At 41.6% G+C, this 13,664-nt stretch overlaps 2 protein-coding genes across 6 annotated transcripts in view; one reads left to right on the forward strand and one right to left on the reverse strand.

The window, feature by feature from the left end:
* Nucleotides 1–8,533, reverse strand: part of kmt2bb (lysine (K)-specific methyltransferase 2Bb) — a 28,340-nt gene extending 19,807 nt beyond the window's left edge. For 2 of the 3 annotated variants that reach the window (XM_019886238.1, XM_019886237.1), the window contains exons 1-6: nt 8,149–8,533; nt 6,781–6,859; nt 3,143–6,625; nt 2,842–3,023; nt 1,132–1,251; nt 669–855 (exon numbers count right to left, since the gene is read on the reverse strand). In XM_019886238.1, the coding sequence (XP_019741797.1) occupies nt 669–855; nt 1,132–1,251; nt 2,842–3,023; nt 3,143–6,625; nt 6,781–6,859; nt 8,149–8,478 (4,381 nt within the window). In that variant the 5' untranslated portion in view covers nt 8,479–8,533. The remainder of the gene's footprint in view (nt 1–668; nt 856–1,131; nt 1,252–2,841; nt 3,024–3,142; nt 6,626–6,780; nt 6,860–8,148) is intronic. The other variant, XM_019886239.1, reaches the window with a different exon arrangement.
* Nucleotides 8,534–10,994: 2,461 nt separating this feature from the next.
* On the forward strand, nt 10,995–13,404 carry psenen (presenilin enhancer, gamma-secretase subunit). Of its 3 annotated transcripts, none has more exons than XM_019886376.1 (4): nt 10,995–11,095; nt 11,436–11,520; nt 12,769–12,873; nt 13,149–13,404. In XM_019886376.1, the coding sequence occupies exons 2-4, from the start codon at nt 11,460–11,462 to the stop codon at nt 13,286–13,288; spliced, it is 306 nt and encodes a 101-aa protein (XP_019741935.1). In that variant the 5' UTR covers nt 10,995–11,095; nt 11,436–11,459; the 3' UTR covers nt 13,289–13,404. The 3 variants fall into 3 exon arrangements, with proteins under 3 accessions (XP_019741935.1, XP_019741934.1, XP_019741936.1); XM_019886375.1 differs by having other exon boundaries at nt 11,042–11,171; XM_019886377.1 differs by having other exon boundaries at nt 11,059–11,114.
* The last annotated feature ends 260 nt before the right edge of the window (nt 13,405–13,664 follow it).

Genomic DNA, 13,664 nt, shown 5'->3' on the forward strand with positions numbered 1-13,664 from the left:
TCGTATTTTGGGCATTAAACATTGCCATAGCGATTGGAGTGTTGCGGCCAGATTAGACGCTCCTTGTGTTTATTATTATATTTCGAAAACACCACAGTTTTCATGCAGCTCATACCATATTATTTTGTTGTATTATTTCCGCCACACCTTAAATGCCGGTCCCTGAAAATATTGTCTGACATAAACCGGTCCGTGGTGCAAAAAAGGTTGGGGACCCCTGTCTTAGACGACAGAAATCTTTGTTTTAAAATTCGGACAAAAAGTTAAGCGGGCTAGGGGTCATCAGCATGCCTTGAAAAGTTAAATGAAAACCAAAAAAAGTAAATAGTTCCCTAGAGTTGGAAAAGCAAATAAAATTTCCAAAATTCAAAATAACTGAAAGATTAAACTTTCACGTCACTTTGTTTTAATTTCAAACAAAAAAACAAAAGGTGTACTAAATGTAAATAAATACTTTCCTTCAGTCAACACATTTTTAAATTGATCTTTTATCAGATGTCAGATGATTATTATTTTTTAAGCCAATGACAATATCGGTCACAAATGCCAAATATTGGCGCCGATAATCTGCCCGGCAAATAATCAGGTCTATCCCTAGGGTAAAGTATGTGCATTAATAACAAAGAAAAAGAAACAGGAAGTGACTGTGTGAAATTTGTCTTTTCTACCCTTTGCAATAGCTGAGGGAGAGATGCCTGTTCGTTCGTGCAGAGGTAGAGCGCTGAGCCGGGGAATGTCATCTGGTACCAATGCCCGAGGCTGCCCAAGCACCACAGAAGCAGCGCGGCACACATGTTTGATGCGTGGGCCTCCTGCTTGACGGAACTCTTGGCACAGTGGCGAAATGAGCTGCAGCTAGAGGGGTGACAAAACACAACAAATGCTCAACTGCTGATGGACTTGCACGATGATGCAAGAAATATCAGAGAGATCAATTTGCTCAAACATCAAATATGACGTTTCATAGCATTTACATAGAATTTATCTGTTCCATTGGGTCCGTTTTACACAAAACCCACATGGAAAATTCACTGTGATCTTGAGACCCCATAGATAAAGGGAAAGGAGAAAGATGCAAGATATTTAGTTAGATCAATTGTTCTCCGCAAGCCTATTGATTTGCGCACTTACTTGTCCTTGAGATGGCTCTATCTTGATAGGTACATCAGGCTCAAGCGGCACTCTGCGCTTCCTTCTCTGTCTCTTCGAGGTCAAATTTCTCGCTCGGACTCCAGCAGGTCCAGATAACAGCTTCAGATATGCAAAATAAAAAAATAAAAAAAGGCACCCATTTAAGCTTTATTTATTTATGGTAAGAATTATTGATGAAGACCGCCATTGTCTCGAGGGATGTAACGGTAACCAAAGGTCACAATACAATATTATCACAATATGAACCTCACAATACATTAATTATGACAATATTTTGGGAAGTTGGAAAAAAAACTCCCAATACTGTATACACTTGCAAACGTATATTGAAATCTCATACTGGGATAAAAAAAGCACAATATTGTGTTTTTGTAGATAACAGCACTGACAGAAAAATAGAATTTGCCTGCCATGTTATTGTCAGTTGTTCTTATTGGCTCAGCGGCAAAAAGTATCAGGGTATGCCGTGTTCGGCTGATAACACGAATACCACTAAACATTGAGGCACTTGGTAATACACACACATATTGTGAATCAAGTCAATTTGCGAAGGAACTCAAACGTGTTTCGATCACCTATATCTGGCGATTACCGTGGGTCTTAAACCTAGATGGCCAAAACATGCCTAATTCAAATTAAACAGCACTAATAAACTATCCACAATGTGCTGGAACTGCACAAATGGAAAATAACCTGGCCTATTAAAACAGATGTGGTGCTTTTAATATCATGACATGACGTTAACCATATCGAGGCAATTTTAAAATATTGATATTGCGATATTGCCGTTTCTGTTGCATCCCTAATTGTCACATTGTCACTTGGCGTCGAGTGAATGAGGCAGTCGTGCTGCCGCTGCTTATTGTCTTCTTTTAATATTTCCTTCATTTATTTATGTTTTGTTTTATTCCATATTCACACTGAAATCATAATGCAGCTGTCCTTTCTTCATAGCCTTCCACCTGGATTAATGAAACTTTCTCCTGTATGATCTCCCTTAAAAGTGACTGTACTAACTACACAAGAACCCCCTCCATCCACCAGATCATGCAGGTCCTGCAACAACACCATTAGCTCCCTGTCCAATACCGTATCTGATATAAAATACTGATCTACACATTCAAGGCCATCAACTGTGTCAACCAACCATGTTCCTGACCTCCTCCACATTGCCATAACCTGCCATTCTCTCAGGTCTTCGTCCTTCCACAACCATCCCTTCTGCTGTCTATCCAGCATAAGTAACAGAGCCTTCAGCCACACTGTTAAAAATCCATCCATCCATCCATTTTCTGTTCCGATTAATCCCCACAAGGGTCGCGGGGGGTGTTGGAACCTATCCCAGCCGTCTTTGGGCAGTAGGCGGGGGACACCCTGAACCGGTTGCCAGCCAATCGCAGGGCACACAGAGACGAACAACCATCCACGCTCACACCCACACCTAGGGACAATTTGGAGTGTTCAATCAGACTGCCATGCACGTTTTTGGAATGTGGGAGGAAACCGGAGTACCCAGAGAAAACCCACGCAGGCCCGGGGAGAACATGCAAACTCCACACAGGGAGGCCGGAGCTGGAATTGAACACGCTATCTCTGCACTGTGAGGTCGACGCGCTAACCACTGGATCACTGTTATAAATGATGATTATTATTATTATTCCTAATTGATGTTAGAAGTCAAGACTTTACCCCTGAGGACTTCATCTGTTTCTGTTGGTCAATCTTCATGAGCTGGACTTTGGCTTTTCTGAGCAGGTTGAACATTCGTTTATTGGCTCCAGTTAGACGCGCTCTCTGTGAAGCTCCTTTTCCCATAGGCGCAGGATGGTCGTCTTCACATGCAGCTGACTCCTCTGTGGACTGCAGCTCAGCTATCGGTTCAAAGGAACATATTATTGCTATTTTACCACTATACATGCTCAGAAGTCACCTAACAGAAATGCCTTAGCTCATTAGAAATAACAGCTTTCTTAAACAATGGTGCTTATACCTGAGTGAAGCTGGATGGTGTTCTTCCCTGCTGGATCCTTTTTTTCACTGTCCCGATCAGCAAGCGACTTGGACTTTGAAGCTTTAATGCAAACTTTTCTCACAACACCTGGAGTGCCTAAGTCTTCTATCTTGAGCTTGGATTTTTCTATACCAGTGTCTGTGTTACGTTGCCTCAGGCTAATGCTCATGGCCTCATCATCAAGTCCTTCAGCTAAATCTACAGACGACTGAAGAGATTTGCTACTTTCCACATCTGTTGCACTTTTGCCTTGGGCAAGTCCTTTGTGCAACTTGTTCAGTCTTTGATAAATCTTAAAGTGGGCGGCTTGTTTATTAAACTTTAGGGCTGGGGTCTTTTTCTCAGCATCCAAAAGGCCAGCGGAAAAGGCTTCTCTGGGTTTTTCAGCTGGGGGAGATACAAACAGATCCTCGCATTGGTCCTCCGTAGTTTTGTCCAGTGTAAAAATTTCCTCCGTCAACTCTGCAGGCAGATCCCACTTCAAACTGGAGTCCTTCACAAATGAGCTCTTCTTTTCCATTTTGATGCTTTTTGACTCCGAAAAGAGACTGGCAGTGATATCTGCCGTATCATCCAGATCATCAGATGAAAAGAGGTCCAGATCCAGTTGAGCTTCTCGCAATATGTCATCCTCATCAACAGGTAGGACGGGTGAAATAGTTGGTCCTATCCCTTCATCGCGCCTCTTTCCCGTGCGTATCTGCAAGCCCAGTTGCAAACCTTTCTTGGGAGAGTTTCGACGTGGCAACATGGACATTCCAACATCATCCATAAATCTCTGTGGGGTCTTGATCACTCGAGAGGATCGAGCACTTACAACAGGCATGATGAAGTGTTTGATGTTTTTGACAAACTTTGTTTTGCCAGACGGCATGTCAACTGCATCTGCTCGTGGCCCATCCAAGAATGAGTCGGTTTCTTCCTCTTTCAAATCACTGCCCTCTTTGTCAAGCCCAATTTCAATCAATGTTGAAAGGATAGACTCTGTTTGCGGCCTTTTGGGGTCTAACCGGATGGCAGAAGGTCTCTTTTTGTACTTTTTATGCACACCAACCAGTTTAGGACCAGAGGAGGCTTGACCACTACCTTCTGATTGGATGGAAACGCCCTCTTCAAATGTTCCCTGTCTTTCTGATGAGTTAAGAGGAGCAAACTTTCCATCGGTGTTCCTGTGTTTGTGCTTCTGACGCTGCCCAATTCGAGTTTTACGCCTCTTTTTTCCTTTCTTGTGGGATTTCTTCTCTAAGCATAATGTGTTTGGATTACTTGCTTGACTCTCCAAATCCACGGGCGGCTGAAAATCTATCAGGTGAATGTCTGTTTCCTCTTTAACTGGTAGCTGCTTCGGCTCTTCCTCCACAGATACAGTGACCCCCTTTTCCTCAGGCTCCACACTTTCTTTCGCCTCGGGCTGGCTTGCTTCTGTTTCTAAAGCCTTGTCTTCCTTCTGTGGGCACTCTGTATTTGCAGGTTCAACAATAACCAATTCTGTACTGACCGCACTTTCTTTAGGTACAACAGCCTTTTTCCTTTGCGCAGACCTCTTTTTCCCTAATTTATTATTGTCGCGTCTCTTGGGTTTAGAAGGCACTGGCAATGGTTTGGCCTCATTAATTTGTGGCTCAGCCTCATTCTCCAACTTCTGCGGCGACGCTTCAACAGGCAGCACTTCAACAGGCACTGCTATAGGAGCATCAGTTATGTCTGCGGACTCCTTCTCCAAGCTTTCAGAAATTGTGCAAGAGTCTTGCGAGGATTTTAGAATCGTTTCCTGTATGTTTTCAGGGAGAACTTGTGAGCTGGCCTCTTCTGATAAAACGTGATCGGGTACTTCAACACCCACCTGTGGTGCATTTTCTACCTGTGGACTCGTTCTCAAACGTCGCTTCGGCAGAGTCATGACAGGCTTACAAATGACCGGCTTTTTGGGAGGCAAATCAAGGCTTAATGTTCTCCTTCGTAGTATCCTGGTTGGCAGGACGTCCGTCTCCGGAGATAGGGCCTTATCCTCTTGAACTTTGCCCGCTTCTTTAGTAGAATCATCTTTTTTTTCAGGCACAGGGCTAACCTGCTGAACCAAAAAAGACATCTTGGATTTTTTATGTCTGCCGGGAGAGGAGAGTTTTTTTATTTGAAAAGGTGGGACAACTTTCCCACAATCCATTTGAGTGGCTTCTTGAAGAGAGCTTTCGTTTCCGTCCTGCGTAACTTCCACTTGTAAAGAAGACATTTTCTCGCATGTTCCCCCTGCCTTGTTTTGGCAGTTTTTTTCTTCACTGCTTGCTGTGGTGCTCTCCTGTGAGGCCCAATTGTCCAATTTTAACGGCTTCTCCAACCCCATCAAACTCTTTTCGACACTGTCATTTAGAGTGGACAGATCCACTTCAGAAATCTCTCTAACACTCTCTGTAAGCTTGACAGTGTTTTCAGCAGGCTGGATCTTACTCACTGACTTAACCAAGGATAAAGTCCAAATGAATTTTTTCCGTTTCTTTTTTCGAGCTGACTTCCCACTGGACTGTGCATCATATTTGGGGTTCCTCATTTTTCTCAACTTCAAACTTGGGACCCTTCCCTCAATGTTCAAAGGCAACCTATTGGTGGGTTGCATGGCTAATGGATCAATTTTAGTGGATGATGGACTTGGGTTTTCTGGGACTGGAACATCCTTATTTATTCTTTTACTTTGTCTCTGTCTGCCCCTCCTCACGGACAGTTTTGGCTCAGCTTTTCTGGTCAATTTTGACTTTTTAACAATTGTATCACTTTTTATTGGATTTTCAGGATCAGCAGCAGCATCCAAAACAGGTTGTGACAGTGAGTTGGTGACTCTATTGCTACGCCGAATGGCTTGTTGGTTACGTGGCGACTGCTTTGCCATTGCCTTTGACTCAACAGTTTCTTTTATAATGTCAGGTTGATTCATTGATTTTCTCGCTTGCGACTTCTTATCATCAGCCACAATGACTGCAACAGGCTTGCCAAGCATCCCCTTTGAAGCAGATCGTCCACGTCTTCTTGCAGGTAAAGTCCCAGCTCCTTTATCATCTGCAACCTCCTCAGGTGGCTCAAGTTTTAATTTAACATGAGCACTAGAAATGTTTTCAGCCTGGATATTTTCAGCTTGGGGCTTCAGCTCTGTTTCTTTCAGCTTCATCTTCTTGACAGACTTTTCATGAGGTTCCTTTACTGTTTTGATTTTCTTTTTTGCAACCAACTTAATTGTAATCCTTGGTGCAGGCGACAACACTCCACATTTGGACATCTCCTGATCAGCGGTGTTCTTAACTTTCGATCGTTTTCTGGGACCTTTAACAGGCTCAGGTTTGGAAGATGCAGTGTGTTTCTCCTCCACCAAATGTTCATCTTTATCAGGGTTAGGAGGACAAATAGATGCTTCATCAGCTGGGATAATAGGCACGACCTTCGCACTTTGTCGTTTTGATTTTGTGTTGACATTACCTATGAAAAAATATATATATACACATATATATTGTAAATATGCAGCAACTACAACATAGACATTTTGGGAAAAACAGCATGTCTGTATATGCCATTTAATTTAAATTTTAACTTGTTCATATGTAATTAAAACATTCATAGTAAGCATTTTCTACCTTTGGAAGGGTTTTGCCGAGACCATAGCGCTCCTTTAGAGCTTTCTCTGAGAGCTTCAAAACCTTGGAAGTCATCACCCTTAGGAAGAAAAACAATAATTAACACATGCAAAAACTTTGATGTGATTCCAATGGAAGCAAACTCAACAAATTCAAGGTCCAAACACAAACACACTCGCAACAACACACACACTCACACACTCACACACACACACACACACACACACACACACACACACACACACGACTTGACAGCAGGTGTTTAAAAAAATTTTACTGATTGAATTCCAATATGTAACTAAAACATGGCATTATGACGAGTGACTGTACTTGTACGGCCTAGTTGCATATTCATCCATATTAAACATTGACAGTAATTTAACATACAGTACAAATAATATTTGATGACAGTTGTTAAATTCACTACAACTGACTATTCAACAATTACAACGTCAACCAAAGATTATTTTATCATTTGGGCTGCAGGTGAACCAAGTATATCATGTAATTTCAGTGACATCTAACAGCGAAACTAACTTCAAGTAGTGACAACTCCGTATGACGTACCAATACTAAAAACGCATGGTGAGTACCACCAAGTACTGCATTATTAAAACATATTGAGAAAGAGCTGTGTGTGAGTAAGAACATCAACAATACATTAGTCATTCTACTTTGAATGTATAAGGCTCTCTAAACATAAAAATAAAAAGTTCCTGCTTGTCAATACTTGCTAACATGTAGCCTCTGTGCAACGCATGAAACATTGAATTAAACTCTCCTTAGGAGTGTCCATAACATGTTAGTATTACGAGGTAAGTACTACGGTTACACGTGATATTGCGTAATTTGTTTAAAAGGCAAGCGTGTCAGTAAAATAGAACAGCTAGCAGCACGGCAAGCTGCTGTGTGGGGCACGGGTGTTAGCCTTCCCCGTTCTTTGTGTTCTCTACGATTAGCTGCCAGCTACTTTGGCCCGATAAGGAGCGGGCCATTGGAGAGCTAATTGCGTTTGCTGTTTACAAATTGGCGTATTCACTCACTGGCTTTCATGAAATATTCAGGAGCAAAGTGTCTCGGGGTGACATTTACACACTGTCTAACGAATATGGCAGCACAAGAGTTAATGTTGCCGCGTTTTGCCCCTTACAGACTGTATTTTACAGTGCGACTCCGTAAATGTCACGAAAAGCCCCGCTAACATTGGTTAGCAAATCATGTTAGCATAAGGGGGGGGGGGCTAACGCGTTAGCCTAGCACAGGATGTTGACATTTCTCCATGACACCAATAGAAACACAGTTGGAGACAGCACTCATATGAGCGCATTTAACTGTATTGTAATGTGTGGAAAAAATAAGGATACTAACTCCTGAGTCGGTTTGGGACCTCACCTCTTCACTCCCACTAGAGCTGTACCCAGCCTGGCCAAGGGTCTTGTGGCTTGCCTCTATTCCAAGTAAGCGCAAGTGAGACTGGTCTTCGTTTAACGATACAACCAGGTTGGCGGGCCTTGGCCCTCCGCAAGTCACATCATCAGCTTCTAAACCCGAGCGCCCGAGTTGCCAGCGCTTCTCGGAGCGCAAACGACTACGAGACGACCAAGGCCGACCGGGGAAACGACCTCTGGCCGTAGCGGTTCCACCTTGGCCTCCTCCGGCAGCCGCGGTTGCTGATCCGCATCCCGCTGCCGCCATCATTGCTTCGACAACAACACACACCTATGGCTAGCAGACTCGAGCGACGAGAGACAAGAGGGAAGGCGCGAGATGGGAGGGGGTTGACGCAATGCTTTATGGGAAAGTGAGTTTTTCCTCAAACATTACAGGCGATGTTACGCTTTGTAGACACCTGGTGGTGATTGGTGCAAACTGCAACGCCAAGCGAAAATTGCGTTCTTTGGATGGATCTGTGTGGAGCAAGAAAAACAAACGATTCAAATACATTTTACACTTGTTATTTTTAGGATTTTGTGACTTAGTTAAGAGCCGGTCCACGCCTCCATGTCGCCCCCAAAAGACTAGCGTTTGAAGCCCTTTATTTCTGCCAAGGATATTGATCATTCCCTGTTGATTTTCCCCTTGAGTGCAATCAGTGTAATAAATTAAAAACATAGAAAATTCCCTTAACAAGATCAGACTGGTGTTGATTTATTCAGCATAACGGTCCAACTGATAAATCAATCAAAAGGCTGGTGAATATTGATCATCAAGGCAATAGTTGTCAAACTCTAGGCCAGGAGGCAAATCAGCTCCACCACATCATTTTATGCAGCACACAACAAATACATAAACAAATAAAAATCAAAGAAATAAAATGTCCACCAAAATGTAAACCTTTACTCGACATTACATTTCTTTACCGAATCCTATCCTGACATAAATTCACAATTTAAACAATAGTTGTATGTTCACTTATACTTAAATACTTAACTGACAATTTAATTGTGAAAAAATAGATAAATAGAATAACGCTAAAATGCAAGGACAATTGTGTCCTGTATGTATGTATGTATGTATGTATGTATGTATGTATGTATGTATGTATGTATGTATGTATGTATGTATGTATGTATGTATGTATGTATGTATGTATGTATGTATGTATGTATGTATGTATGTATGTATGTATGTATGTATGTATGTATGTATGTATGTATGTGTCATAATATCAGGGGGTGATTGTACATTTAGTTATCACGGCCATCTGAGGTATAAAAAAAACACATAGGGACTATGTAGCCAGCGTTGAAAGCCCTGAAATGATGAAAACGAGTTTAATAATCGATTGGTCTTAAAAATAGGGAATGTGAAATTGCTTTAGTTAAAAAAACTCAAAATAAACTACCTTAATCCATTCATTGTACTCTTCTGTGCTCCTTTGTTCTTACGTTCTTAACCCTCATATTATGTTGAAAATAAATCACATTGATTATGTTGTGGGTCATTTTGACCCGTACTGTAAAAATCCACACAAAATAGTCAAAAAACAGGTTGCACCAGTAAGAACTTTGTTTAAGATGATGTAAACATTTAGAAAAGAGACACACAACAGATTTTTTATCCCAACAGTATATTTAAGAACTGTTTAGTTGAATGTTTTCCCTGTTATGTTTCTTTTTTTCCATTTAAGTTTTCTGAGATTTTCAGTGTTTTATCTACAAAGTATTGCACTGGCAGTTGTATGTGTGCTGTCAGATTGTCAAGTCCCCCTTTGGTGGCGTTGTCGTCCAGGATCATTTGTGGCTTCATGTCTTCTCTTGTGCTCAGAGATGCATCTGTGTGCATTGTGCTCATTACAAGAACATTTTTATTTTCTTTGGGCAGTTTGAAACAACTGCTGCTTTTTCAGTGAAAACAAATACTGAGGAATGCAGGGGTCTGCCCTGCATCTTCAGAATTTCACCGGGAATTTCTGTCTTATTTCTTATGACTGTTGCCAACATAGTCAGCTTTCTCTCCTGAACTTCATCTCCAAGGCCGTATATTGTAAAGAAGTTATGACTTTGCACTCATCTTCAGCACCACACGCATCATCTGAATCTTCTCAGATGCTCCTCCAAGTAGCTTTCCAGTATGCACTTGCATATTCCATGCAAAACTAGATTTTGCATCACAGGCTGCCCATATTTTGATGCCATACTTGCCAGAAAGCTCCTCTGTCTCTGAAATATCTTCCTCTGCATCACTATCCCCGTTTGAACTCTGTGATGAAGCTTCTTCAGCTGTAAATTTTCTGGAGCTCATTTTTGATATGTTGGTCAAAAAAATGACATGAGAAGAGTGACGAGTCAAATGAGAGAAAGTTCTTGCTCTACACACACCTGGGTCTCTGGCAGTCACTGAGCAGTCAAAACAAAGTACTGTTCATCAATTAGACATGTTTCTTTTGGATCTGAAAAGCTGCTTGCCCACATTAAAGTGCCTGGGTCAAAATGACCCCCAACATCATATTTGTATTCAAACTGTGCACAGAAATCCCACTACACATCAGAGTGTCCAGATTTTACACACCAGTTCATGACCCTAGATGAGGAAAAGTCAATAAATTTCATGAAGAAAAAGAAAGGAAATTCAGTGGTTTGGTCAAGAAAAAAACTGAAATGGGTCAAATTGACCCTTAACATAATATAAGGGTTAAAACAACAACTAAAAATACTGTACGTAACACATATAGGCTCTGTTGTCTGTAATTGCTCTGTGATACGCCTGTGCACTACTAGGTGGCGCTGTTGTACTTTCGGTTGCATGGCGCAGGCAAAGAACGAAAGAAGAAAGCAGAGGAAAAGTCACAACGAAGACGGGAGGGAAGAAGAACGTACGCGGAAGTAACGGAGTTTGTTACCTCTATTTAATTTTTTATCACTACCTGCTTTTCTCCGAAGAATCGATAGGTACATTGCTCTTAACCGTGTAAGGAAACATAGCGATTAAACGATTATTGGTTGACTTTGTGTTAAACTGTCGTAAGCGGTCAAGGGACTGGATTGTGGACGAAGTTGTTGGAAGCTAGCTTGTTGTAGCTACATGTAATTCTCCATTACGTTTGACATTACTAAGTTCGCCATTGAAGTAATGCACTTACAACTCCTTTCACAACCACGTCGCTTTCTAACTTTTGTCATAATGTCTCTTTTTTTATTTTATCCCCCTGTCAGAGGACAACCCACACTCCCACAGTCATGAATCTGGAAAGAGTGCCGAATGAGGAGAAACTTGGACTTTGCAGAAAATATTATCTTGGTGAGAGCAAATCACATTTACATTGAAATTAAAGGTCACTATGTTGAGGTCACGACAACACAGCAAAGAAGATCCAGATATGTTTTTGTTAGGAGAAAGTTGAATTGTTACGTTACAAACCTGTCTCGACAGAAGAATCTATAATGTAAGATAAGAGAATTGGCGGTGCTATCCATAAGTATGAGGGTCATTCAATAAATAAGGTGAATGTTTCGGTATAAGGACTTAGAAATACAAATAGAAGCTTACTTTTTTTTCAACATAGACTCCCAGCACTGTCACACACTTTTCCCATCTGTGCACAAGCTTCCATATTTTTCCTCTGCGTAAAAATCTTTGGACTGATGTCTCAGCAAGTTGCACGCAACACTTTTGACTTCATCGTCACTTTGAAACTTTGTGCCTCTCGTGAACGCTTTTAAGGGACCAAACAGGTCTCGGCTGTAAGGGGGATGAGGGAAGAGTTCCCAGCCCAGCTCGTTGATGGTCTGCAACGTTTGGGCTGTTCTGTAATTCCGTGCACTGTCATGATGCAGGATGACTCCTTCTCACTGATGACCCCTGCATTTGTTCTTTGTCTTTCTTGACCTGCCTCAGTAGTGAACGTTACTTTGACACGACAGAAAGTTTTTTTAAAATAAACATGACATGCTCGGATGGAGAAAAAAAAACAGGCAATATTTACCTATTCGTACCATTTGGTAGGGTCCTAAATTTGGTCCCAGGAGCGTCCCCCTCTGTAAGGAGAGTCCGTCACAATAGCCGCTTGTCCAGGTCAAGCTACCGTTCATGTTTGAAACACTGTTAATGCAAATGTATAAAATCCTAATGTATATTAAACAAACTGTCAACACGCTCTTCTTCACAATTCCAGATTTGGAGTTGGGGCAATGTCTGAATCCTGTCAAAATACATCTTTCAAGACACTCCTGATTTATGCGCTCGAGCCTCTCACATGTTCTTAAAAATAGCTTCCTTGCATGATAAAATAAACAATGCAATGTTGTATAATGAAGTGATTGCACAACTAAATGGGCCAAAAACCAAATACTTGCAGATGAGGAGAGGGAGGGGACTCTTGGCCAAGGACAGCACACTCCAAATGGCCGGGTGTCAGTTTAGTTATTTAAGGCCCCCCAAACTGTACAAAGTGTCATCGTAGTGAATTATGTTCTTCAGGTGTTAGAGTGACCGTCCAAACTCAGTTCAAATGCATTTTGTATTGTTAATACTTTATGTTTCCCCCAGGTGGATTTGCTTTTCTGCCATTCCTTTGGCTTGTCAACGTTGTTTGGTTTTTCCGAGAAGCTTTTGTAAAACCAGCCTACACTGAACAACTGCAGATCAAAACATGTGAGTGTGCCAATTGGTAATCTTTTACCTGATGTTTTAAACATCAACACAGAACTTACCAAGTACACCATTGAAATGTTAAAAAGTAAGAATGACATGACAACACAACAAACATGACGAACCATGATGAAAAAGCCCTTTGCCACAGAATTGCGTGCCTGCTAGAAGTTCAATAAAGTAGTTGAGGGTTACTGGTACAAGCAGAAACGTTTGACGGCGTTTATCATGTCAACTGACAATGGCATTCTTGTGTGTTTGTTTTGACATCCGTGTAGATGTCAAGCGCTCAGCACTGGGGTTGCTGTTATGGGTTGCAGTACTCACCACTTGGATCACCATTTACCAGCACTACAGGGCCCAGTGGGGGGAGGTGGGGGACTACATCTCCTTCACAATTCCACTGGGAATTCCTTAACCCCTTTTTGTTTTGCATTCTCTGGCTAAATGTGTTCACTAAGTAAGTTCTTATGTATGTTTGTATTTGTATTTGTTGAAAATAAATCATGGACTGGAATGCTCACTTTTAATGTATTAGTTTGTGCGAGACCATTGGTTCTTAACCTGGGTTCACTTGAGCCCTGGGCCTCACTGAGGTGTGTGTGCTGAGGCCATGGGACCAAGGGATGTCGTTTGTTGCAACAATAATGCCGCTCGGAAAAAAACTTGAGAGTGGTGATGTCAAAAAGTGGCTCGGATAGGAGAGAGACAGGCTTTGACTTTTACAAAAAACAGCAAATTCCCCACCAAACCATTCGTATGTGATACACACATTCCATTTTTTTTTTTTTTTT

The sequence above is a fragment of the Hippocampus comes genome, unplaced genomic scaffold (assembly GCF_001891065.2).
Source record: "Hippocampus comes isolate QL1 unplaced genomic scaffold, H_comes_QL1_v1.1 scaffold335, whole genome shotgun sequence".
Classification (NCBI taxonomy): Eukaryota; Metazoa; Chordata; class Actinopteri; order Syngnathiformes; family Syngnathidae; genus Hippocampus; species Hippocampus comes.

Coding starts and splice junctions, on each gene's coding strand:
- psenen (XM_019886376.1), top strand. CDS start 11,460: ATGAATCTGGAAAGAGTGCCGAATGAGGAGAAACTTGGACTTTGCAGA. Junction 11,521..12,768: donor TTGCAGAAAATATTATCTTG/GTGAGAGCAAAT, acceptor TGTTTCCCCCAG/GTGGATTTGCTTTTCTGCCA. Junction 12,874..13,148: donor ACAACTGCAGATCAAAACAT/GTGAGTGTGCCA, acceptor ACATCCGTGTAG/ATGTCAAGCGCTCAGCACTG.